At 37.5% G+C, this 26,617-nt stretch overlaps 1 protein-coding gene across 2 annotated transcripts in view; it reads right to left on the bottom strand.

Annotated features, from left to right (window-relative positions):
• The window catches only part of LOC114666985 (SLAM family member 9-like), a 35,077-nt gene extending 8,757 nt beyond the window's left edge, over nt 1-26,320 (bottom strand). For both annotated transcript variants that reach the window (XM_028822044.2, XM_028822045.2), the window contains exons 1-3: nt 26,205-26,320; nt 13,461-13,793; nt 81-365 (exon numbers count right to left, since the gene is read on the bottom strand). In XM_028822044.2, the coding sequence (XP_028677877.1) occupies nt 81-365; nt 13,461-13,793; nt 26,205-26,268 (682 nt within the window). In that variant the 5' untranslated portion in view covers nt 26,269-26,320. The remainder of the gene's footprint in view (nt 1-80; nt 366-13,460; nt 13,794-26,204) is intronic.
• Between the last annotated feature and the right edge of the window lie 297 nt (nt 26,321-26,617).

Here is a 26,617-nt window from a genome sequence, read left to right as displayed (position 1 = left end):
GACCAAATAAATGTAAAGTATATTTACATTACTAAATACAAACCATGTCTTTACAATATGACGATAATTCTTTTATATACCTTTATGCATGTCAGGTTCACAAAGATTTCTCGTAGTTAATGACAAATTGCTAACTTTATTTTCTGCAAAACAGGTGAAAGAAACATGATTTCCATCTCTATAGTGTGCAGAATATTCCAGACGAGCAGCATTGTGTGAAGTAACCAAAGACTCATTTGCTCCAATCTGCATCCATTTCAATGTCACTTCTGTGCCTGCCCCAACTGAGCAATTCAGAGTGATATTACAACTGCCATCAGAATTCAGGATTTGAAAATCTTTGTTGGAAAGTTGTTGTACAGGATCTGCAACAATGAAAACAAATATATAGCCATGAGCTGAGATGTCGAGGTTTCTGGCAATAACTTCCCAGACACTATATTTTGAAGATTTTTAGCCCTAGTGTGTTTTTTAATCAGTTTAACTGTCCATCTTTCTTGCAAGTAAACATCAGGCTGTGCTTGCTGAAAAATGTGCCTACATTACAAAACATATATAGCAACATCTTTATGAACTCTTGCTGTAAGCTGGGCGATAGTTAATGAGAGTAACAAACATGATTTACAAATTTTACAACTTTACTTAAAAAGAAAAAATGTTTATTTTAAATGTGGTAGCTGGATTAGTTAAAATAACAACCTAAGAAAATTCTATGTAGAACAGAGACTAATAAAAAAGAATAGCCAGAACAAGATTTGAATAGTAAGGAAGTAAAATGGGTAAGAATAATATAACTTCGAGACAACGTGAACATGTAGAATGTTAGATGTAAGATGAGAGGCATTGGCTTCAGCAAAACAACAACTCTTTTCTTTATCACCTGTCAACATAGTATTTGGTATCTGCTTCATGAACATAATGGTAGGAGAGCTGGGTCTCCATACAATATTTCACCTGTTTTATTAAAGTCGTATACAGATCCATGGCAACTACGTATTTTCAGTTTGAAGCTGTTTGCAATATTCTCCCATTGCTGTAGAAATCGCATGTAAAATCATTGAAAATCGTATGAAAAACATGAAGAGTACAGTATGTAAATGCTGTAGCTAATGGGAAGCATTCAGTTAGACATGCATTTGTTTGTAAAGAGGGATGACAGGTCTGTTGACTATGCATTTTTTCATGTCTCCACTTTACATTTATCTGGACTACAGCTTGATGTTTAATAAAGCTGGCTGATTGACATAGACTGAAATGATTCAATATGGCTACATAGTGCATCCTTTTTCCATTCTGTTATGTTGGGTTGGCTGGGATTCTTCAAGTTGAACAAGATAGGATGATGTGCTAATAATGTAGTTATCACAACAGACTATTTGCTAAGCAATAATGTTGTACCATATATTATTCTAAGAAAACCTGAACGTGTATTGGTGACATTTGTGATTCCAACACTGTGGGATTAAATAGTAAATAGTGCTAAGAGTTTATTCCAATTAGATCCCAGTAGGTGATATTTCTACAATATGTGATCCAAAGCAGTACTTAAAACTGCATCCTCACATTTAAAGGGACCTGGATTCAACTGCTGAACCTTTCACTGTCCTAGTGGAGTTTGTACTTTTCTCTAGTGTTTTCTTGGTTCCTCTTCAGGTTTACCTCCACAGGTTGACTGATAACTCTAATATTTGTCCAGGTACACTTTATATGATCGATTCCTGCTTTGCAATCCAGGTATTTTATACCATTATATGGTTTTCCCAACCATATAATGGACTACGAAGATGCAAAAAAGACATGGATGGGTAATTCAGATGTCTTTAAGAGCTCTAAAATCTCTACACACAGACTTGTGGGTACATGTCAGAGAGTTGTTAACGGTTGCTGAGTTCCTGTATCTTTCTTATTCCAAGGCTTCTTTCTTTTTTTTTAATTGGATGTCATAGGGGCAACATATGGAGTTCTCCAATATGTTCTTTGAGACATCATAGAAGCATGTATGCAGATCATGACTGCAAAATCTTGTAAGATGTAATACACCTTATGGCCCTGTCAGACTTAGTTATGAGAATTAACCTTGCATGTATGACTCAAAATTGCCAATTCTTTATTGCTCCTCTGACTAAGATCACTATATTTTTGTAGCTCACCTGGTTATTCACACCTTTTTTATATTCTTGACCAAGATTTTGCCTCTTTTAAATTTTTTTATCTGTTTAGATCATTGCAATGTTCTATGCACGCCTTCTGCCTGTATTTAACACCAGCCCAGGAGCACATTTGGGCTCAAGAAGACCATCTGAAATTCCCTCCCTGCCTACCTTTGTCCCTTTATCCCTGATTCCCAGCCCACGCTCAAAGAGCTAGACTACTCAAAATTGGCCTGACCCACATAACACAGATCAGGAGGTCATGAACACTGTGATTCTCCTTGTTTAAAAGGTTAGAAGTCACTCTAATTCTGTATTTATAGTATCTCTGTCAACTGTGTTGTAGAATGCTGTAGTATGCTCACCAACTATGGAAAAACCTAGTATGTCACATCTTTCAAGTTTTCAGCAAATTGAGAAAATGATGTCACTCCTATAATTAACGATCTCTAGATTTCATTTATCCTGAGCTTCGCGTACACAATACAGCGGTGCCTTGGTTTGCAAGCATAATTCGTTCTGGAAACGTACTTGTAATCCAAAGCATTTGTATATCAAACTTCCCCACAAGAGATAATGGAAACTCAGATGATTCATTTCACAACCCAAAAATATTCATATAAAAATTATTAATATAAAATTTAAAGTAAAAATACATAAAACAAATTAACCTGCACTTTACCTTTGAAAAGAATCATGGCTGGTGTCCGGGAGATGAGAGAGAGGAGAGGCGGAGGAGGACGGTTGTTGTGTAGGACGACTTTCACTGTAACTAATGGAGTCACTTCTATCTGTTGGCTCACTGGAATCTTTTTCTTTTTTTGTGACTTTAACAAGGAACCTATCCAATTACAGTTGCTTTTTCCTCCTTTTGAAGATTTCGCAGAAATGTGACAGATTCATCGCTCGCACACAAAATAAAAAAATGCTTTGCGCACACACAAGTGGTCACAATGGTAAATAGTATGTTCTTGTACGGATGTTGACTATACGAGTGAGGCACGTTGACTGAGACCGAACATGGGAGACAATTACCCACAAACCTGCAGCAAGAGAGAGAGAGAAAGAACCATCTGCTCAGTTGTGTATCACGTAACGCTCGGCAGAAAAATGTATACGTACTACTCATATTGCAAGACCTCGCTCATTTATCAAGTTAAAATTTATTAAAAAATTTTGCTCGTCTTGCAAAACACTCGCAGACTAAGGTACTCGCAATCCAAGGTTTTACTGTATTGTTTTTTTCACAAATCAACATCACCTGCCATTTAAATCACGCAGTCACAGCATTTAAATCATGTGATCATAATCCAATGTTTTCAGTGGTAGCCAGTCTTTCCTCACTGGTCAGTGGAGTTGCTAGGTTTTTGTCTTGCAGTATGTAAAATACCGTGTACATACTAGCTTCTTCCATCATATTAAGACCAGAATGAAAACATATTTGGCCATCACCATTACCTGTTAACATCAGGAAAGACCTAGTAATTCCAAAAAATAAAAAAACTCAATTTTGAAAAAAATGGCACTTAATAGGTTTTTCCATTGCACGTGAAATGGTGGTCTTAACCTGACTTATCTACCCTATCAAATGAGGAGTCTGAAACCAGTACGTTAATAGTTATGTCTTGGTATTGTTAGTGTAGTATTTCTGTCTAAAATGCCCAAATACTGCAACATGTGTGAAATGTTTTGCAGTTGTCACATTCAAAGGGCCAGGCATATGGTAGCTGCGGGCAATTTTGTCCAGGGAGAAATACAAGCTGAGTGTTAAGATCTCCATGAAGCTGCAATCTAGGAAATGAGAAAATTGAAGGTTTGGGAAAGTGGAGTAGAATGACAAAGAGGATCAAAATATAGTGAGAGTATATAGATCTGAAAACAACAGGCCAGAAACCCTAACAAAAACTAACAATATTGTAAAAACATCCTAACACTAAAGTTGTCACATACAGTAAGCAACTATTAGCTTTTACTAATTACAGTAAAAAGATAAGAGATGAGAATTATGTCAAATGTTGCCTTTTAAAGGCCAGACAATGTTGGAAAAAAATATGTCATGCTATCTCTGTGTAATATCAAAGCAATATACATAACGAAAGTAAAACAATGTGGGTTTTTGTAGCTTTGATAAGTACACTAGTTCAAATGCTAAAATGCAGTCACTTTATCGCCCTGCAGGTGTAAAGTGGTGTTTGGACCTTATCAGTTTGTTTACAAAATACTACAGAAATAAAGCTGAACTGGGCAGAAATGAATAGGTTACATGCTGCTGGTGTATTGGAAAACACTGGATTGGAAAGTGAAAGAGTGAACAATACAGACAAGCAGTATTTTGTAGGTATATAAATTCTAAATTAAAAAAAAAACAACAGCAAAATATTTCTGTTGTATTTGCTTTTCCATTTTCCTTTCACCATCTCAGTGAAACCCTTTTAGTATAAGCTGCAGTTTTCCACATGATAACAGCTGATGGGCTACAGAACTTTGTATTGATACAAAATCTATCCCAGGAAAAGGCAGTTGGAGATTTCACCAGATTTAACCAAGGGAACAGTATAATCTACAGTGCATCCAGAAAGTATTCACAGCACATCACTTTTTCCACCTTTTGTTATGTTACAGCCTTATTCCAAAATGGATTAAATTCATTTTTTTCCTCAGAATTCTGCGCCCCATAATGACAACGGGAAAAAAGTTTACTTGAGGTTTTTGCAAATTTATTAAAAATAAAAAAACTGAGAAATCACATGTACATAAGTATTCACAGCCTTTGCTCAATATTTTGTCGATGCACCTTTGGCAGCAATTACAGCCTCAAGTCTTGTTGAATATGATGCCACAAGCTTGGCACACCAATCCTTGGCCAGCTTCGCCCATTCCTCTTTGCAGCACCTCTCAAGCTTCAGCTTCATCCAAGCATCAGGTTGGATGGGAAGCGTCGGTGCACAGCCATTTTAAGATCTCTACAGAGATGTTCAATCGGATTCAAGTCTGGGCTCTGGCTGGGCCAGTCAAAGACATTCACAGAGTTGTCCTGAAGCCACTCCTTTGATATCTTGGCTGTGTGCTTAGGGTCGTTGTACTGCTGAAAGATGAACCGTTGCCTCAGTCTGAAGTCAAGAGCGCTCTGGAGCAAGTTTTCATCCAGGATGTCTCTGTACATTGCTGGAGTCATCTTTCCCTTTATCCTGACTAGTCTCCCAGTCCCTGCTGCTGAAAAACATCCCCACAGCATGATGCTGCCACCACCATGCTTCACTGTAGGGATGGTGCCAGGTTTCCTCCAAACGTGACGCCTGGCATTCACACCAAAGAGTTCAATCTTTGTCTCATCAGACCAGAGAATTTTTTTTCTCATGGTCTGAGAGTCCTTCAGGTGCCTTTTGGCAAACTCCCGGTGGGCTGCCATGTGCCTTTTACTAAGGAGTGATTTCCGTCTGGCCACTCTACCATACTGGCCTGATTGGTGGATTGCTGCAGAGATGGTTGACCTTCTGGAAGGTTCTCCTCTCTCCACAGAGGACCTCTGGAGCTCTGACAGAGTGACCATCAGGTTCTTGGTCACCTCCCTGACTAAGGCCCTTCTCCCCCGATCGCTCAGTTTAGATGGTTGGCCAGCTCTAGGAAGAGTCCTGGTGGTTTCGAACTTCTTCCACTTACGGATGATGGAGGACACTGTGCTCATTGGGACCGTCAAAGCAGCAGAAATTTTTCTATAACCTTCCCCAGATATGTGCCTCGAGACAATCCTGTCTCGGAGGTCTACAGACAATTCCTTTGACTTCATGCTTGGTTTGTGCTCTGACATGAACTGTCAACTGTGGGACCTTATATAGACAGGTGTGTGCCTTTCCAAATTATGTCCAGTCAACTGAATTTACCACAGGTGGACTCAAATTAAGCTGCAGAAACATCTCAAGGATGATCAGTGGAAACAGGATGCACCTGAGCTCAGTTTCGAGCTTCACGGCAAAGGCTGTGAATACTTATGTACATGTGCTTTCTCCATTTTTTTATTTTTAATAAATTTGCAAAAACCTCAAGTAAAATTTTTTCACGTTGTCATTATGGGGTGTTGTGTGTAGAATTCTGAGGAAAAAAATGAATTTGATCCATTTTGGAATAAGGCTGTAACATAACAAAATGTGGAAAAAGTGATGCGCTGTGAATACTTTCCAGATGCACTGTATATAAAATTTCCTACTAATTTTCAGATTTCACTACATCTACAAACAAGACTTTAGTGAGATCATGTGATGTCTTGGTAAAAATGACTGCCTGAGACTACTGTTCTCCCTCACAGACACTCTATAGACACTAAAGCCAAAATACCAGCTCAACCCAAGGCTCCGAATTTGCGTGTGGGGTGCCTGGAGTTGTATAGGGTAAATAATTCAGACAGTCAGTAAACGCACATGTTTATTTGACATTTGGACTAAAGTCTTCACACATTATACACTTCACACCATTATTATTATAACATTGAAAAAGTTTCTACTTTAGGTATGTGTTCAGCATTTCTTGCCTTGCATTTCCTTTCATCCTACACTTATCCAGATCTTTGTAGACACAGAACACACATGAAATATATGTATTCCAAATAACAATATACTGTATTATTTAACCTATACAACTCCAGGCACCTCACATGCAGATAATGAGCCTTGGCTTGAGCTGGGAGAACTTTCTGTCCGAGTTGAGCTCCGTCAAGGGTGAGGGGAATGGGACAGCAGGCTTGACACATTTACAAAACAAAAGACGCTGATGGAGAGGTGCGAAGGAATTTAAGGTGGGCCAGGATTACAAGTTTTTTTGTAGGCTTCAGGAATTCTAGTGTTAATGCCTCTTCATGTATTGGTGTCGTTAGGTAGATTTGCTGACTCGGGTGTACTGAGTACTAAAATCTGCATCTCCTGTGGCTCTTGATATCAAGTCTCTTAACAGCAGTCTTTTTGACAGAGTGTGACACACTATTTACTTCAAATGAATATTTTCCAGTTCATATTTTCATAAATAGAGCTGCCAGTTCTTTCAAGCTTACATCTCCTACACTCTTGTTGTAATGCTGAACAAAAGAGAACACTCACAGCACCTGCAACAGCATATCAATCACGTTTATCATTCGTCCATTGATGCCATTGAATTCCAATTTAAAATCTGATCATAAGAATCGTTTTTTCCTTGCATAAGGTTATTTGTATTTATAAAATGTATAATGTGCTCAGTCTGCACATGCAACATACATTTCTAATGTAGATGGTTCATTGTAAACAGAAAGCTTCTCTCTGCTAGACCAGGTTAAGAAGAGTACTGTTGATCTATACAGTTCAAAAGTATTGCCTCTACTTTGGGCAGCACCTTCATGAGGCATTGGATTGGTTTAGAAGTGTGGCACTCAATGTATCCTCTAATTGTTCCCACCTAGTTTTAAGCAAAATTCACTTATGGTTGTCCCCAGACACACTGTATGGCTTCAGAGAGACTATAGTCATGGATACTAAGAAAATCAAATCAATTTGTTGAAATTACCCACACCCAGGACCACAAGTGCTCAGTTTCAAAACTGCTGATTTCTGCCCGGTGTACACATACTAAAGAGGTAAAATGTCAGTATCTGCAAATGTGTCTTTGTTCACACATCTTCAACAAGGCACTTCATGCAGCAGGATTTAGGAAATGGGGCTCCTGTGCAGCCAGAGGTTGTACGCTATTTCCATTTCTATATCCATTCTGAGTTTTGGTTGATTTCATGCTCTACCTTTTAAATGTTGATTTCATACTGTGTCATATTTTTTATTTATTTATTTTTGTGGTTCATTTTGCAGTCTGGACTTTTAATGGTATTTTCATGCTGTTACTATTTAATTAATTTCACGCTCTAGATTTTGAATATTATTTTCTTGTTCTCAGTTTTTAAAGTTAAGTTAACGTTGTCAGTTTTTTTCTATTTCATGCTTTCACTTTGTATTATTAATTTCATGTTTTTTTAATTATTTCACATTCTTACCTTTTGTTAATTTCATGCTCTCAATTTTTATTGTTAATTTACACTCTGAATTTTTAATGTTAATGTCACTCTGTCACTTTTTGTTAATCTCACACTCACATTTTAATATTAACTTCACATTCTCATTTTAACTTTGCACTTTTTTTTTCCCTTTGGAGCCACCATACATTTTAGATATTTGAAGATACACAGGAAGCTATTTAAGATATCTGGAAAGGTATTAGATCGAACATATCTTGAAATATGCAGTAAAATATTAAGAAATATAATTAAGATATTTTAAAAAGGATTTAAGAAATCTTGAAATTCAATGCTGTTTGAGATATATAAAAAAGGGGTCTCTACTCAATTTCAGATATCTTAAAATGTATATTTTTATGATAACTCAAATATATTTTAAAATCTTTCTATTATATAAAAAAATCCTGGGACGAGACAAGACTTTGTGCCAAGAGATTTAACCACACCCACGGTCCACTCATCTCTCATTCGTGTGAATGCTTTTGTCAGACAGTTCCTGTGCTCTCAGCTCTTATAAATTTTGATGTTTTCCTAGTCCAAGCGGGGGGGGGGGGGGGGGGGGGGGGGGAGTGGAAATAAAAGACAAAGAGTAGAAGACAAAGTAGAATATCGTAAAGAGATTCAAAAACGTTGGTGCGATACACATGCAGAGCAGGTTAGAGATTATGAAAGTACTAAAATTCAAAAGTCTCAAAAACTGATAGTAAGGATTGCATTAGCACTAACAAATGGAAATTATTACTCGGTGAAATAACGGAACAGCGAAAAGAGATCAAATATATGGACATAAGTGATATGACAGAAGTATGTAGATATTATTCGGCTTTAAAGTTTAAGCCGAAGACTTGTAGATCGTCTAATTCGTGTTGCCATCAGGGAAAAGTAGTGTTTCTTCCCAATGAAGATGCGTATCCACGTGAAATAAAAGATTTGTAATTTGGTGAAAGTGAAATCCACAAACACTACAGGCAAAATATCCAAATCTACAATAATCTGTTTGCATTCACATCATTCAATGATCAAAACATAGATTTACATGATTCAGGACCATACACTATGAGAATCTGAGGTCCCACAACAATTTAAGCTACTACAAGTTTAATTTCAAAGAAATCACAGTTTGGTCAGGTTTATTATATGTATGATCATGGAGAAGCGATGCAACATAGAATCGAAAGAGTTAAACGATTGGACGTATTAGAAATTCTACAGCCAATAATGGATACAAATCCATACATCCAAAAGTATCACACTTTACACTAAATGTATTTGAAAAACACAGACAAAGAAGTTTTCTTGGATTTCTATATGAATCTGAAAGATCACGCTCGCATATATAATAAACCAACATGTGGTGAATTGTTAGTGATAATAGTTTTGAAAGACGGAGATATCAAAGACAGAGTTGATATTCGTGTTTTCCAAAAGCACAGCATGATTCGTCGCAAGGGGCAGATCTGGGAAATGACTAGCTCGTAGGGCCAGCACAGGGGTTGACGAGCACAGGGCAGAGCCCCCTAGTATCTTTAAAAAGACATGCAATAGTTTCAAGATAATCTGAATTGCATTTTCAAGTAGCTACAATTTAAAATATCTTAAATGCATTTTCAAATATCTCAAAATAACTTCCTGCTCATTTCGAGAAATCTGAAATTCATTTTGGACCAGGAAGTCCAATTGAAAGAACAGTAAATTTTGGAGGAAGTGATTTTGAGATTTATTGAAATTGGTTTCAAACACCTTAAAGTGTATGCATGGTCAATTAGAAATGCAAAGTTATTTTGACATATCTGAAAATGTATTTGAGATATTTTGAAATGCATGTAAGATATCTGGAAATGTACAGGCAGTCCCCGGGTTACGTACAAGATAGGGACTGAAGGTTTGTACTTAAGTTGAATTTGTATGTAAGTCGGAACAGGTACATTATATTAATAAATGCTATTTTTGACCAACTGCAACCAAGTGCTTTGCCAATGAATGATGGAGTTTCACCTCTCTCTGATCTTTTTATTATTTCTACTTTATTTTCAATGGTGATGGTTTTTCTCTTCTTTGCTGTATCACCAGCACTTGCATCAGATTTGTGTTTCAGAGACATTCTTGAAGGGTGAAGATAAAAGGTTAAGATGAGCTCTTCTGCACAGCACTGTACACACTATCACAGCAGGAAGGCACCAGTCATCAACACGTCTGATGTACTGACAAGAGAAAACTTCCTGCTATGTGCATAACAGTACAAGAAGGCTTGCTATTGAGAATGAATCAGGGAGGCAAGGGGCGGTTCATCACCAGCCCACCTCACAGTGACCTCCACTACAGTATGCTGTAGAACGAACATTATGCGGCCAAAGGCGAGTAGTGAATCGCCCAACCGCAATTCAACAGGCAGCCATCCGAGGCACACTATAAGGCTACCCCCACCACCCCGTTCAGCCACATAGATAGATAGATAGATAGTTGGGGCTATAGATTTCCTGTGGGCTGTTAGAGTTAATTAGTTACATATACTTCATTTGTTTCCATGGGGACATTTAAACTTTACAGAAATCTCATGAGAAGGAAAAAGTATGTATATTTTATGTCAATATCTATCTATCTATCTATCTATCTATCTATCTATCTATCTATCTATCTATCTATCTATCTATCTATCTATCTATCTATCTATCTATCTATCTATCTATCTATCTATCTATCTATCTATCTATCTATTGTCAAGCTTGGATCACAAAGTTGCACAGGAGAGTACAGCAGGTTTCCTAAGGAGTAGAAACTTTATTATTGTTCTGGCAGTTACAAACACAAGTCTCTTTCAGTGATGATCAAGCCTCACAAGGAACAGCTGTCAAACTTGACACATTGGCCCTGACTCCTGCTGAAAAGAACACAAAGACTTCTTCATCAAGGGGGTACAGCAGCTCAGTAGAAGCAGCTGGAGCAGAGAGAGTTTAGGGGAAGAGAGGCAGGAGAGTAAGACCTCAGTCTTTTAAATGTTTGAAGCCCTCGCGCAGCAAGCCAGCAGCTGATCCTGCAAAGAGAGGAGCTGTATGCGTGTGTATGTTTCCCATTGAAAAACTGTTTAAGAAGGGGTTTCTGAAGGGCTGCCGCTTCCCTCTGCTGGCTCAGAGCAAGTGAAACATCCTTACAGACTGAAGACAGACTAGCAGATGAAATTAACAGAGCTTAACATGATTTACCCAGGAAAAACTGTGTTCTGCTTCTTTCTACTCTAATCTTAAAAGGAGTATCGTGTTTGTACGTGTAGGGTGGGTCTGGGGTTTTGGGTGAGTCTTGATCAAGAGTGGAAGTGCAGCGTAACAAGAGGGAGAATCAAAGATTGGACATTTAAGTCCTGCTTTGTCAGCTTTTCAACATAATTTAAGCATTATGAATATCCCACCTTGAATTAGGAGCATAAGTTAAACTTGATAGTGTTCATAATTAAATCCCAGCAAGTAGTTACTGGATTTTTGGAATCCAGTCGGACACAAAAAGAACAAATTCTTGAGTCCCAAAAGAAGAGACACGGATAGAGAGACAGGGACAGCTAGCAATAACAACAGGGTCACCATTTAAAAAACACATAAACCTTTTGTTTTTTTCCTTAACCCATTCTACAAATATCAATACTTGGGCTAGTATATATATAAATAAAATAATAATAATGGTGTGCTTGGTATAAGACCTTTTCTCCCATACTTCTGGCCTCTGCACTACATATACTTTGACTTCCTTGTTTTCTTCCTTCAAATTCATACCTTCTTAAAATCAGTTGCCATTTCCTTATCCCTTTACATCATTCTATTTTATATTTTCAAGACATCCTACTTTTAAAGGCATTGTATCTTTCGATTATTCCCACTTAACAAACTCTGAGGTAATGGGTTCAAATTCCATTACTGACACTGAGTGACCATGAGCAAATCACTTCATCTACTGTATGTGTGCTCCAACTGGAAAAACAAAAGAAATGTAACCAATTGTAACTCCATCCATCCATCCATTTTCCAACCCGCTGAATCCGAAAACAGGGTCACGGGGGTCTGCTGGAGCCAATCCCAGCCAACACAGGGCACAAGGCAGGGAACCAATCCCAGGCAGGGTGCCAACCCACCGCAGGACACACACAAACACACCCACACACCAAGCACACACTAGGGCCAATTTAGAATCGCCAATCCACCTAACCTGCATGTCTTTGGAATGTGGGAGGAAACCGGAGTGCCCGGAGGAAACCCACGCAGACACGGGGAGAACATGCAAACTCCACGCAGGGAGGACCCGGGAATCGAACCCAGGTCCCCAGATCTCCCAACTGCGAGGCAGCAGCGCTACCCACTGCGCCACCGTGCCGCCCCAATTGTAACTCAAACTTTGTAAACCGCCTAATAATAAAATCTTTCATTAAATCTTATCAGTTCTTAATATTTGAGCTATGGATCTTAATTTGTCTTGTGCCAATTTGAACTTCATCCTGGTTTTTAAATTTCCCTCATTATTTTCCAAAAATCCCAATCATCATTTAACTCCACTGCCAATAATTAATTTCCTCTACTTTACACCTACAATAGAATAGAACACTTTAGTTTAGGCCTATTCCCAAACCCAAAATGTCAGTTTCATGACATGGATATTACAAGCATATTCATACAAATGTTTTAATGCTGTCCTTTAGTCTGCAAACTATAGTCCAACATCAATCAAGTGCTTTGTTTCCATATTATTGTCATTATCCTGTCCATTCACACCTCAACAATTCCTCCTTTTGGAAATACCTACTCATTTGCTATCTCTCTTTAAAAAGGAGTTTTTTTTTATTTTCTTTAGGCACCATTTCAGCCATACTGTTAATTGTCTCAAGGTGGAGATTTCCAAACCTCTTATCTTTTCAGCACTGGTGTTCTTCCTTTTTAAACCTGACCTCATTAAAGGCCTCAGCTGTATTAAATAATAATTATTCTACCAGCTTTACCATAATCTTGTGGACATAGATAACCATAACTTGGTGCTTTTAAGCTTGACTTTGATTTGATGTTATTGTAGAAGAATTAAGTAGATAGGATTGTTGAACATTGTTGGGTTGAATGATCTGCTTTTGTCTCCATTGTCCAAATGTTCTAATAATCATCAAGAATAAATGGGTTAGGGTTGAGTATTTTGGGATTTTGTTCTTGGCTTATTATTCTTATTGTGACAATTATTTTCAATTACTTTCCAAACTAAAATTGATGACAAGAAGCAAACAAGACCTAGGAACAGCTTAATATAGAAACACATACCTTGAAGAAAGAGTTTATATGAAATAAGCTCTGTTGATTCAAATTTGTTATTCAAGAAAGATGCAGTATAGATTCCAGTGTCTTCTGTTGTCAGGTTCTTCAAAAGCAGAACAAAATCTGATTTTCTGTATTCTGCTTTGAATTTAAAATTGGGAGCCAGCACAATATTTTCACCTTGGTGTTTCACAATCCGAATCTTTACCGAGTCCGAGTCTTTACCAAAACACCATTTGAATTCCTCTAGACTTAATTTTTGCTTCTCTGTCAACATTGACTGCATCTCAATGATTTTACCAGTAGGTCTATAGACTTCACGAATTTCAGCAAGACACACTGTGAGAAAAAAAAGTAAAAAATACTCTTATCAGTTGCAAAGTATATGAGAGTATCTCCTCATTGATTACAGACACTGCAAAAATTCAAGCATTTATACAAAAAAAGAACACTATAACTTTAATTTCTGATAATGATATGAGTTTTTTTTAAATAAACCCCATCCTCAAATTACTAAACCTAAGTCTGAAATTACTGAAATTGCTACAGTATATTGCAAAACCTTACATGTAATTTGTCAGGCGAAGTGTTCTGCAGGATATCTGTGACTTACTGTTCATGGTGCTACCATCAAAGTGTATCATTCTACAGTCTCCGCAGACTAGTACTAAGATTCTCATTTCCTACTAATAAATACAAAACACCACTGAATTTTTTTTCAATAAATAAATTTATTTTGTTAATGAGGTTTGATGTTTGTGGATTTAAGGACATTAATCTATAACTGAGAGCAATTATTTCTTAGATTGGCTGCAAGTTGTAGCAGAAGGCTGGGGGAAGAAGCTTGCACAGGGAAATACCTCCCCTGGGACAACAGAGGGCAGCTCCCATGACTGGCTACAGTGCCATGGGTTTGGTACATGGAAGCTTAACCCTGCTGGGACCTGTGGTCACTGCCAGGTGACACATGTAGAATGTCTGAGCCCTCCTCAGTAGGGCTGCGGCTGGAAAGAGATTGTGGAACACCTGGAGCACTTCTGGGTGCTCTATAATAGGGGCCACCTTTCCCACACTTAACACTAGAATTCCCGAAGCCTACGAAAAAACTTGTAATCCTGGCCCACCATAAATCCATTTACACCTGTCCATCGGCATCTTTTGTTTTGTAAATGCGTTGAGCAGCAGAAGCAGCAAGCAGCCTGCTGTCCCATCCCCTGCCTTGACAGAGCTCAACTTGCGGGCACAAAGATCTCCCAGCTTTGGTTAACAAGTCAGATGTATGTTGTGGCGGGCGACTGGGAGCGGTGCTCAGCCGGGACACCTAGAAGGATCGGGAGATCAACTATGCCTGCCCCAGACCACGAGAGGGCAGCTGCCCTGGTTTGGTATGGGGGCCACGGGAACTGAACATGGAAGCTCAACCCTATAGGGCCCATTGTCATCACCAGGGGATGCCCAGAAGACTGTGAAGCCCTGGATTTCAGCACTTCCATCACACCCGGAGGTGCTGGCGAAAATATTACCAGGGACACCCAGAGTGCTTCTGAGTGGTCATACAGCACTTCCGCCACACCAGGAAGTGCAGCAGGAAGTTCATCAGGAGGCACCTGGAGCACGTCCAGGTGGACATAAAAGGGGCCGCCTCCCTAAAGCCCACAGCTGGAGTCAGGTGGAAGAGGATGAAGCTCGGAGGAGAGGAGTGGAGGCAGTGAAGGCAGCACTGTTAAGAGGCCCAGACTTGAGGGTGTTTGGTGTTGAGACACTGGGTTGTTTACGGGACTTTATTAATTGTAAATAGTGTAAATAAAACATGTGTGGTGCTTGAACCAACGGTGACTGATCTGTCTGTGCCGAGGCTGGTCTTTCCACAATGTGAACTGCAGCATATAAAACAACAGTGAATATTCTCTTGCACTGGAACCCGTCTTCTGTGGAATTGTACGAACATTATTGTATTTGTTACCTAACGCATGAAAATATATTAAGGGGAGTGCTTTCATGGACCATGATAGTAGTGCTGGAAGGTAAAAATTAAAGTTCCAAACACGCTAGATCATGTAAATTGCTGATGGAAAGCAGCAAAGCTCAGAACATGGTGGACTTATGGTTGAGTTTGTATATAAATATTGCTTCTAGTAATTGAAACAGTATATGCAAGGTATGATAAATTCTGTTTGTGTATTTGCACCATCTTCAAGTTTACCTGATATTTGTGCAAGATGTATTTTGTTTTTGACAATTCCTGTAACAGTAGAAAAAGCTGAAAGATGGGAGATGCCATCCAATCCAGTACCTCGAGCTCAGCATTGCTGGACTTGAGGAGGAGGTGACTAGCCTGCATTTCTGTAAGAAATTTGCAGATCAACAGGTACACACTAACCAAGGACAGGCATTCAACCATTTTTAGGAGGAGCTGAACTGTGACTCTAACTTTGCAGTGATAGGCAAGGATAAGTGCCTCAATGGTTCACCTTTCAAACCACTCCTCTGATGGCAAGGAGAAGGATTGAATGTTGGTGACTTCATCATTTGGGAACTGAGACACAGGTTTATTCCAGAGACAAAAAGTTTTGTAAGATGCATCGTCTTCCAGGCTCACAGGTGGGAGACCTTTTTAGAAGGGTGGCAAGGCTCTTGAAACCAGTTTTAATTCTGCATGTTGAAACAAATACATATGTAAGAGCAGGCTGTCAATTCTTCCATCCAAATTTAAAAAGTCAGTTGTCAATCTGAGGAATGAAACTGATATGGTGGTCTTCTATGTAATACTGCAGTACCAAACATCAGTCCAGGAAAGATTAAGGAGATCAGAAGGTTTAACAGTTGCCTCAGATCTTCTTGTAGGATAGAGGGGCATATGTTTACAGCATATTGGAACTCCTATAACAGATGGGACTTGTTCTGCTGAGAATGCTTACATTTGAACCAGACAGGCATCAGTGTATTGTGTAAGTATATAAGTAACTTGAGAATATGTGTGATGGGCAGGAAGTTTAGGATAGGCCAGGTTTAGGACACACAATAGTATAATTACAATTATACAAGATATATTTTTAAAACTCTTGTCCACTATCAAAAAGACTAACTACAGTAAAAAAGACATTAAAATGTGCTTGTCTTAATGCTAGAAGTATTACAAATTAGAAAGTTGAATTTATATAGATCTTTTCATAATTGAATCATACTAATAACACAAGCATGGGTGGTTAATAGAGATGGGGGTGAGTATAACATAAACAGGTACACATTAGGAAGGTCAAGCAAACCAAAAAAGTTGTTGAGTCACCACTTATGTAAAACAGGATTTACATTCAAATTTTCTTTAACTGGATAAGAAGGCATGTCCTAGTTAGGAGGTGTGGATTCAGCTAGAATGCATTTGGGATAGAGATTATACATTAGATAGATTGAAGGAGTTGTACGGTTTCAGTTTAAGCAAATTGAGATTAAGTGGTGATATGATGGAAGCATTTGAAACAATGAAGGGAATTATTGCAGTGGATCCTTGCTGTTATCAAAGATGAATTCTTTAACAAGAACACCAGGACATTGTTTTGAAAATTGTTAAGGGTAAATTTCACACAAATGTTAGAAAGTTTTCATCACACCAAAAAACACAGATATATGAAATAAATTACCAAATAGTGCGGTAGGGAGCAGGACTTTAGGAACCTTCAAATCATAACTTAATGGTATTTAACACAATCTGGGAAAATAAAATTGGTGACCTTATGGATGCAATGGCCTGTTCTTGGCAAAATTGTTGCAATATTTTAATGTCTATTGTATTTTTCATTTATCCCACCTTAATCAAATTGCATAAGAAGAGACTAAAGCAAGCAAACACTCATTTTTTTATTTTTTGACAAGAGACAAAAACTGCTGTCACAATTCATCCAGGCGTCCCAAGAAGAAAAAGCTGAAAGATTGGAAAAAAGGGTAAAGGATGGAAAACTTCGACTGCCTCAGAATATGCCCTGTGTCTTTTTAAGGGAGGATCATAATCATCTAGAGATGGACACACCCCTAAAGGAAACCGGAAGCCCAAGTATGTCTACTTGGTCAAGTCCAGTTAAATATAGAAACTGGAGGTCTACTAATTCCAGCTAGTTGACCAATACACAGGTTATTATATGGACAGGAAGGACAGTTCACATTCACCCAGAACTGGTTCAAGATCTACCAAGAAAAACAAAGAAGATAAAACCAAGGTATAGATTTCTTTACAGCATAACAAATAAGTAAGCAAATGTCTATTTGTAGTTCTTTAAGGTCTTCTGCACTGTTAAATTCTGAGAAACTGTAAACTTTTTTCACCTAATCTGGGAGAAAATCTGCAATTAACAGTTATTTACCATTTTACTAAAGGCCTCCTATATGCTGGGGTTGGAAAATCTATTCAAAGAACAAATATTTTGTTTGGTCAAGTGCTCTACTCTCAGCAGTCATTAAATCTGTAATTCTAAATATAGAGAACTTAGCAATGTAGCTCACCAAATAGTGACTGAAACATGTGGTGAACAGGATTTCGTGAAAAAGGTCAGATTGAATGGACTGTTGTCAAAGGTTTTTTCTTTGTTTCTCTAAGATTCTCAGCTAAATTAAGTGTGTTCAGAAATGAATGGATTGTTGATATTTCAGAAAAGGTGGAGTTTAGTTCTAGATCTTCCTTCACTTTGACATCTCTTCGTTTCCTAAGCTGTTTCTCAAGTGTATAAACCTTTGCAGCGTGATATGATATCTGAAGACAGTTTTCACAAGTCGAGTTCAGCTAGCTAATGGTCTTGGATAATATGTGATATATTGTACCTATTACAGCTGAGCCATCTTTAAAAATTATTTTTGGATAATTTTTCATTATTTCAATTTATGCTAAAATGTGTACGTGTCCTTTTTTAAGTATTAGCTCTGGCTGTTTGTTGACTTCATTTTTAATTTTATTTGCTAATCTTAAAGTACTTTCCCAGTCCTATTATTCTACCTTCCCATAATTTATATGCAATCAGATCCACATGAAGAACTGTTTCTGTCTCCTCACCCCCAGCAAGTAACTCAACAGTGCTTAAAACAGAAACAAAGGAAACATTTAACTGTCCCTCTCATTTATGAAATACATCTCTTCTGTACATTAATATACAGTGCAAACCTCTCTGGGAAGTTAAACAATACAGAAATAATAAAGGAATAATGGTGCAGAAAATTTTAATATTTTAAGATTTTAATATGGTAAATAACATTGCAATACCAAGTCTAATGAGCTTAAAGAAGTCTCAGCACCAGTCTGTATTGGCCTCATATCTTCTAGGTACACTTTCATGGTGAAAAAACAAAATGAGTATCCAGGAGAAGAAAAACTGAAAAAGTACAGTTAAATTGATATACAGTAGTTGATCAGTAACATTAAGGCTGATAACAGTTACTGAATCTGACAAAACGGAATATTTGCTACTGGATCTTGATACTTTACAGCAAGGTTTCTTAAACATTTTATTTGACAACCCAAATCAAAAAATCAGTTTCATACTGGGGCACTAAAAGATGATTATTATGATATGGCGTTCTAGTGTCTAAAGACACAAACAACAAAGGACAAATAAAAATGTAATGATTTTTGTTTAATTTCAAGCATATTTGTCTCATGAATATTACTAAATGAGGAAAATGGGCAAAAGATTGTTAAAACAATATTCCTTTTATCCATTTTCCAAACCTCTTTTATTCAGAGCAGGGTCACTTGGCAGCTGGAGCCCATCCCAGAAAGCATCAGGTGCAAGGTAGGGTAAACACGCACACACTTGGAAGAAAGTGATAGTGCTTGTTTGGATGAAACTAGATTATTATTATTATTATTATTATTGAATTTTTGATTGAAGTCTCTATACAAGGACGCTTATAAGTTTACGATACAATGCATATGTTTTCAGTTAATATTTATAGTTGGAGCATAGGTAAGTTAAGTGACTTGCTAAGGGTCACACTGCAACAAGTCAGAGCCAGAATTTAAAAAGGAACGTAACCAGTTCACTTCAAGTTTACCAGATGGAGTGTACCAATGCTGTGGTCTTTGAATACCTTTAAAGAACAAGTGGAAGAGAAACAGAAAGAAAACCTCAGCTTCCTTTACTCCCATTTGCTTCATAAATATAAGCAAGGCCGACTTCCCACAAATATGTTTAAGAGTAAAATTTGATAAAAGGCCTTCTAACAATGAAATAAGACAGGCCATCCTATACCTTTGTGCAAACCTGAATGTCAGATTCTCACAACAGTTCAAAAAATACTGTTTTGAGTGAGAGCACTAGTCACTTTAGTGACTATGATATCCAAACAAGAATAAGAAAACTTTGTAGCCCCAAACAGAAAATTTCAGGGAAGAAATCCTAAGGAGAAGGACCATAAATGCCCAGTTAAGAGAAGCATAAATCGCTTTTAAATACACTAGATACCAACTACATTTGATAAGATCCTTTCAGCAGCTGTGATGACTTTCAGCTACTGTTAGCGCCCACAAAGCCTAAGCCACAGTAACATAATGTCTGTTGTTGTAAGATCTGATAAGACAGTATGACTTTGCAATAAAGGAAGGAAGTTAAATTTTATGTGAACACAACATATAGAATTACTAACTGAGGCCAGAATTAAAAAATAACTTATCCAAAATTCTCTTCACAGTTCATGTACACACAACTAGGTCTCCCCAACAGTAAAAAAATAAAATTATCAGAAGAACTTATTCCTCTTTTTATATCCAATGTCTTTAATCAGTCGAGTATTCCTGATAAAAACAGGTGTCCATCTCAGTTGATAAGAATTGTTTATAGTAGGTTCAATAGGTTTTGGAGAAGGGAAAGAAAAATGTCCTGTTTGGTCATCTGACAACATTACATGTTCTTCTTCTTCTTTTGGCTGCTCCCGTTACGGGTTGCCATAGCGGATCATCTTCTTCCATATCTTTCTGTCCTCTGCATCTTGTTCTGCTACACCCATCACCTGCATGTCCTTTCTCGCCACATCCATAAACCTTCTCTTAGGCCTTCCTCTTTTTCTCTTCCCTGGCAGCTCTATCCTTAGCATCCTTCTCCCAATATACTCAGCATTTCTCCACTTCACATGTCCAAACCAACGCAATCTCACCTCTGACTTTGTCTCTCAACCGTCCAACCTGAGCTGACCCTCTAATGTACTCATTTCTAATCCTATCCATCCTCGTCACACCCAATGCAAATCTTAGCATCTTTAACTCTGCTACCTCCTGCTTTCTGGTCAGTGTCACCGTCTCCAACCCATATAACATAGATGGTCTCACTACCGTCCTTGTAGACCTTCCCTTTCACTCTTGCTGATACCCGTCTGTCACAAATTACTCCTGACACTCTTCTCCACCCATTCCACCCTGCCTGCACTCTCTTTTTCACCTCTCTTCCATAGTCCCCATTACTCTGTACTGTTGATCCCAAGTATTTAAACTCACCCACCTTCGCCAACTCTACTCCTTACATCCTCACCATTCCACTGACCTCCCTCTCATTTATACACATGTATTCTGTCCTGTTCCTAATGACCTTCATTCCTCTCCTCTTTAGAGCATATCTCCACCTCTCCAGGGTCTCCTCAACCTGCTCCTTACTATCGCTACAGATCATAATGTCATCAGCAAACATAATAGTCCATGGGGACTCCCGTCTAATCTCATCTGTCAACCTGTCTATCACCATTGCAAATAAGAAAGTTCTCAGAGCCGATCCCTGATGTAATGCCACCTCCACATTGAATGCATCTGTCACTCCTACTGCAGACCTCACCACTGTCACACTTCCCTAATACATATCCTGTACAACTCTTATATACTTCTCTACCGCTCCCGACTTCTTCATACAATACAACAGCTCATCTAGAGGCGCTCTGTCATATGCTTTCTCCAGGTCCAAAAAGACGCAATGCAACTCCTTCTGGCCTTTTCTAAACTTCTCCATCAACATCCTCAGAGCAAGCATTGCATCTGTGGTGCTCTTTCTTGGCATGAAACCATCCTGCTGCTCACTAATCATCACCTCACTTCTTAACCTAGCTTCCACTAACTTCATGCTGTGGCTCATCAATTTTATCCCCCTGTAGATATTACAGTCCTGCACATCCCCCTTATTTTTAAATATCGGCACCAGTACACTTCTTCTCCACTCCTCAGGCATCCTCTCACTTTCCAAAATTCCATTAAACAACATTACATGTTGTTTTAAAAAATATATTTTTTGTGCCCACGTCTGTGTGGTTTCCTCCAGACATGCACATTTTCCTTCCACATCCTTAAACACTTGAAAATTTGTTCAATTAGGGGTTACAAATTGGTCCTTTGTATGTGTGTGTGTGTGTGTGTGAGGTCGCCCTGCAATAGACTGGTACCCTGTACTTGTTTCGCTGCCTTGTATCCAGTATTGATAAATGGATTCTGGCCCCACATAATGCAGAATTTGATTGGGGGGGTATTAGAATATTATGTTATGCTATGTTATTAATAAGTCTAACAAGAAATGTCATATTCATATTTGAATTCCATTGTGAATTTAGATGTAATATTCCTCTTCGGTGTCTCATTCTTGAAGTGTTTTTTTTTCTCTTTCTTCCGGCAGGGCTTCTGATAATGGGAGCATAGGAATAGGAATAAGGAGTATATCAGTTAAGCTGATTTGTGTTTTCTAAATAGTTAAAATGATGTTTTCTATTTTACTGCAAACTTCTATCTCATGGTGTCAGACAGTGGTAATGTATTGCATGTTATTTGGCCATGCAAACAAAAATTTTACTGTACACGTGAAAATATTACTATTATTATTAGTACTACAGGGCAGCAGGGTGGCGCTGCTACCTTGCAGTGAGAAGACAAGGGTGCAAATCCCAGGTCCTCACTGTGTGGAGTTTGCATGTTCTCCCTGTGTCTGCATGATTTTTCTCTGGTTTTCTCCCACAGTTCAAAGACACACAGGTTAGGTGGATTGCTAACATTAAACTGACCCATATGTACGTGCATGTGTGTATGTGTGCCAATGTGTGAGTGTATTCACTCTGCAATGAACTGGTGCTCTATCTAGGGATTGTTCTTGCCTTGAACATATGCTTGCTGAGATAGGTTCCAGTCCTTTGCAATCCTGCTTTGGAAATGTTATGGTATGGTATTCTACTCATAAAACTTATTTTGTTATTAAGGTGGAAGCATACTGATGTAGTGGCTTACACTGCTGCCTTATAGTTCCAGAGGCCATGCCTTTGAATCCCAGCCCAGACACTGTACTTCTTTCATGTTGTTTGAATGTTCTCTGTGTGCCTTCTTGGATCTTTCTCCCTGTATATCCCATATAGAGGGAGCTGTGGGGAGAGGACTCACAAAAGTTAAGGAGGTTCCACCTGACCCGGAAGTGCTTCCAGAGTGTAATCATGTGGCACCAGAAGCACTCCCGGATTTGGCATAAAATAAGCCACAAAACCTCATCCAGGTAAGTTGGAGTTGGAAGGTAAAGGACAAGGCTTGCCTGGAGGAGAGTAGAGGAGCATTAATATGCAAGTTTACTTGTGAGTTCTTTTTTGAAGAAAGGACCCAAAAAAGGTATCTGTGTAAAATAAAATGTATTTTATTTGAACGCCTGGCTGTGCACATGCACTGTTTCTGGACTCAGCTGGTATTATTTACTTGGCTACATAAGATACTGATGACACTACTAGACATTTGTTTGTATTTTTATGTATGAAAATATGAACACGATCTACAATGATGAATAACCATAGCAGATGTCTGCTGAACCAGTCCACAAGATTTATTTGTTGAAAGGCTGAGATGCATAAAACTAAATTTTATCACCTGAACCGTTGCAAGTGAGAACTGCATAATTATGATGATGCTATAATGAAACCCGTCATTTTGACTGAGCTGTTTTGAGGCAATTTGAGAATACTTTGTGCTATAATCCCAAGAGTCATTTGGTAATGCTGCTCGACTCATTAATTAACAAGAGCTTCAACTGAGATAATGTTGTTGTAAACATGAAATGAAGGGCTAAATTTGTTTTATGAGCAGCATTATGGGTGAGTAGGTATAATATGATTTGCTTGTTCATTCATGCGTTTTAACATGCATGTCTAAGGATCTCTTCATGGGCTCTGTTGAGATATGTAATAACCCACCAAGTTGAGAAGGGGGTGCCATCACCAGCTGCTAGATGGAGAACTTCTGGCTGCTTTGTCTTTTACATCTTATTACTAAATAAGGAGCCATTAACACACTGAATGCAGCTGTTTAAGATTGAAATAAGCAATTAAGGGCGGGGAGACTTAACAAGCGAGACCACTAAAATGAAGCATCAAACTATCACTTAAGCAATAAGTGTTTCATCAGCAATAATTGATTACTCATTAAGAAACTGGGTTGGAACAAAAACCTGCAACCACTGCGGCTCTCCAGGACTGACGTTGCCTACCCCTGCCCAAGACCAATGGACAAATTAGTAAAACCACTGGTTTCATTCTATTTAAAATTTAGTTGCAATGTTTATATCTAGGATTTTTCTATCAAATAAGTTTTCTGACCTATTATGAGTGCATTACTAAGCTTCACTTAAAATTGGCTGTTTCTAGTTACTTGAATACCTTACTTATAAATGTTGTTAAGAATGTATTAAAATTCTTTATTTTCATTTTTAACTATATTTTAATTAAAAATAACAGGTACTATTCTATTCTGAACAGAGGTTACACTATTGCATGCATTGTGTGCTTTACACAGACAATAAACACAACTACCAAGAAGTGCAGTGAAGTGTACACTGCAAAAAATCAGTGTGAAAAAATGAGAAAAAATATATAAAAAACAAGAAAAAGGTATTAGAATCAAGCAAAATTATCTGCCAATATAGTGAGAAAGTTTAACTTGTTAACTTGTTAAATTTTCTAAAAATGAGATTATATATCTTACACATACAAATCTACTCAAGTCAGTTATTCTTAAAATAAAACAAGATCTGTTATTTCTTTTCAAGATTGTCTGGCTTGTTAAGATTTCATTTTTTGCAGTGTAGTATTTTGTGACCATCAAATTCACATTACAAACAACAAAATCAAAAAGCTTGAATTTTACAAAACCAGATCCCAGCATATTACATTCCACTCTGACTGGTCACAGTTTATCAAGTGATTGATACTGTAAAACACAGAAACATTAATTCATAGACACATCACATGTAAAGTTTGCTTTTCTACATGTTTGTGTTCACCTTTAGTTTATCCAGAAGGGCCACTGTTTGAACTTTGAGATACCATGCTATAACTTGCGTTGGCTTCAAGTTACATTTAAAACCAATTTTAAAACACTCCCCTCTAATACAGAAAGTTGTTATTATGTTCGGCTACCGTTTCTTAATAAAAACTAATAAGGTAATCACAAGATACAGGTTTTCAAGAAATGTCAAAGACAAATAAGACTCCAGCAGAAGTCAAGAGCCTATAATTACAAAGTATCTGGAATATGGTATAACTAGCCTTCAAAGCAGGGAATGACCTGTTAGTGTTAGAAGTTAAAGTAATCTTAAAAAAAGTGATATCATTTAAGTTTTTCACACAGGCCAATAAAAATGTGACAATAATCATGAGCTGTTGATGATCCTATTCCTTCTCCTTTCATGATAACTTGGTGGCACAGCATAGAATTGTATGTCAAAGTGGTTCAATATCTTTGACATTAAAGGGCACAGTATTAAACTGCCTTATAGTTATAGTCTCAAGCACATGGGGTCAAGTATTGTAAAATGTCCAGCTACAAGAGTGTAGTCACTTTTTGGTCTGTAGCAGTCATCTATTGTGAGTGAAGACAACATCAGTTTACATGTTACTGAAGCCATAGTTAATTTTCAAGTAAGGTATTTTCTTGATTATGGAAGTAAAAACAATAATGACTTAAATACTTTATGACTTCTATTTCTAAAGCAGTTTAAACAAGTTTGCCAACTGATGAAATTTATACCAGAATATAAAACAAAATGTTAAAGAGATGAAATCTTTTGCCAAATGAAATTGCATTTATTATTCAAGTAAAGAGAGAACGCTGTATATTTACCATACAGTAAACTAGTTACGTGTGTACCTGTTGATGAGAATAAGATGAACTTTGTACCATCTCCTATCTTTGATTAGGCTGTGACCCTCAAAATAAGAAATCATGTCTGTGCTGACTGTAGAAACTTCATTATCTATTCGGGTTTGTGCTCACTCAGTTTTATCACTCAGTTCTTGTATATCTTTGCCTAAGACTGCTTGGACCCTGAAGTTCTTAATGTCACTGAGGCTGCTTTTTTACTTTACTAAGTTGCAGTACCACTCACTTAGGATCCATTTTACTTTTAAGTGTAAAGTAACTGAAGCAAAAAATGGATGTAATATAACCTATTAAACTGCAATAGTCTTTTACCATGGGTAAATGATGAAATATACAACACAATAATTTGAGTAAAAGTGTTCCATTAACTTTTCTTTTCATGTTTCAGCATCACTAGAACAAAGTGCAGTAGTACTGACCTTTTCTCAAAAAATATTAATATGAATAATGGTCTTTTTTTCTGAGGTGTAAAGACATGGAGTCCCAAGCTAGACAGACTTTTTTTAATAAAAAAGTTTAATAATGTTTCTTTCTAAGTGTGTGAGAGTAATTGCAATACAATAAAGTAAATAAAACATATATAAAATAATTTAAAGAAATGATAATTTATTTACCTGTTTTATTCATGAAGATGCTAAGTATGCAGAATGTTGAAACTTTCATGCTCATAACAGTCATTTGGTCCAACAAATATGAAGTTGTTAAGTTATACTAACTCTCAGCGATGTGTAAAAACTTTCAGCTTAAGCCTCAGAACAGGAAACTGAAAGATAACAGGAAATTACTCTTTAAAGTATACTGATGCTGTCACCGCAAAGTTAATATTTCAGTCATCCTTCTTCACTCTCATTTAAATACTAGTTTTTCAATATAATTAAATAAATCCTTTTGCATTGTATGTCCTATTAGACAAAGATCACTATTCTCATCTATCCATCGATCTATAAATGTCATACAACACTCTAGTTTCACTGCACAACAAAGTTTTTGCTTCTTGAACACTATTGGGTGTTTCTTATAGATTTTT

Source organism: Erpetoichthys calabaricus, chromosome 16 (assembly GCF_900747795.2).
Source record: "Erpetoichthys calabaricus chromosome 16, fErpCal1.3, whole genome shotgun sequence".
Taxonomy (NCBI): domain Eukaryota; kingdom Metazoa; phylum Chordata; class Cladistia; order Polypteriformes; family Polypteridae; genus Erpetoichthys; species Erpetoichthys calabaricus.
This window is presented reverse-complemented; position numbering and strand designations above follow the sequence as displayed.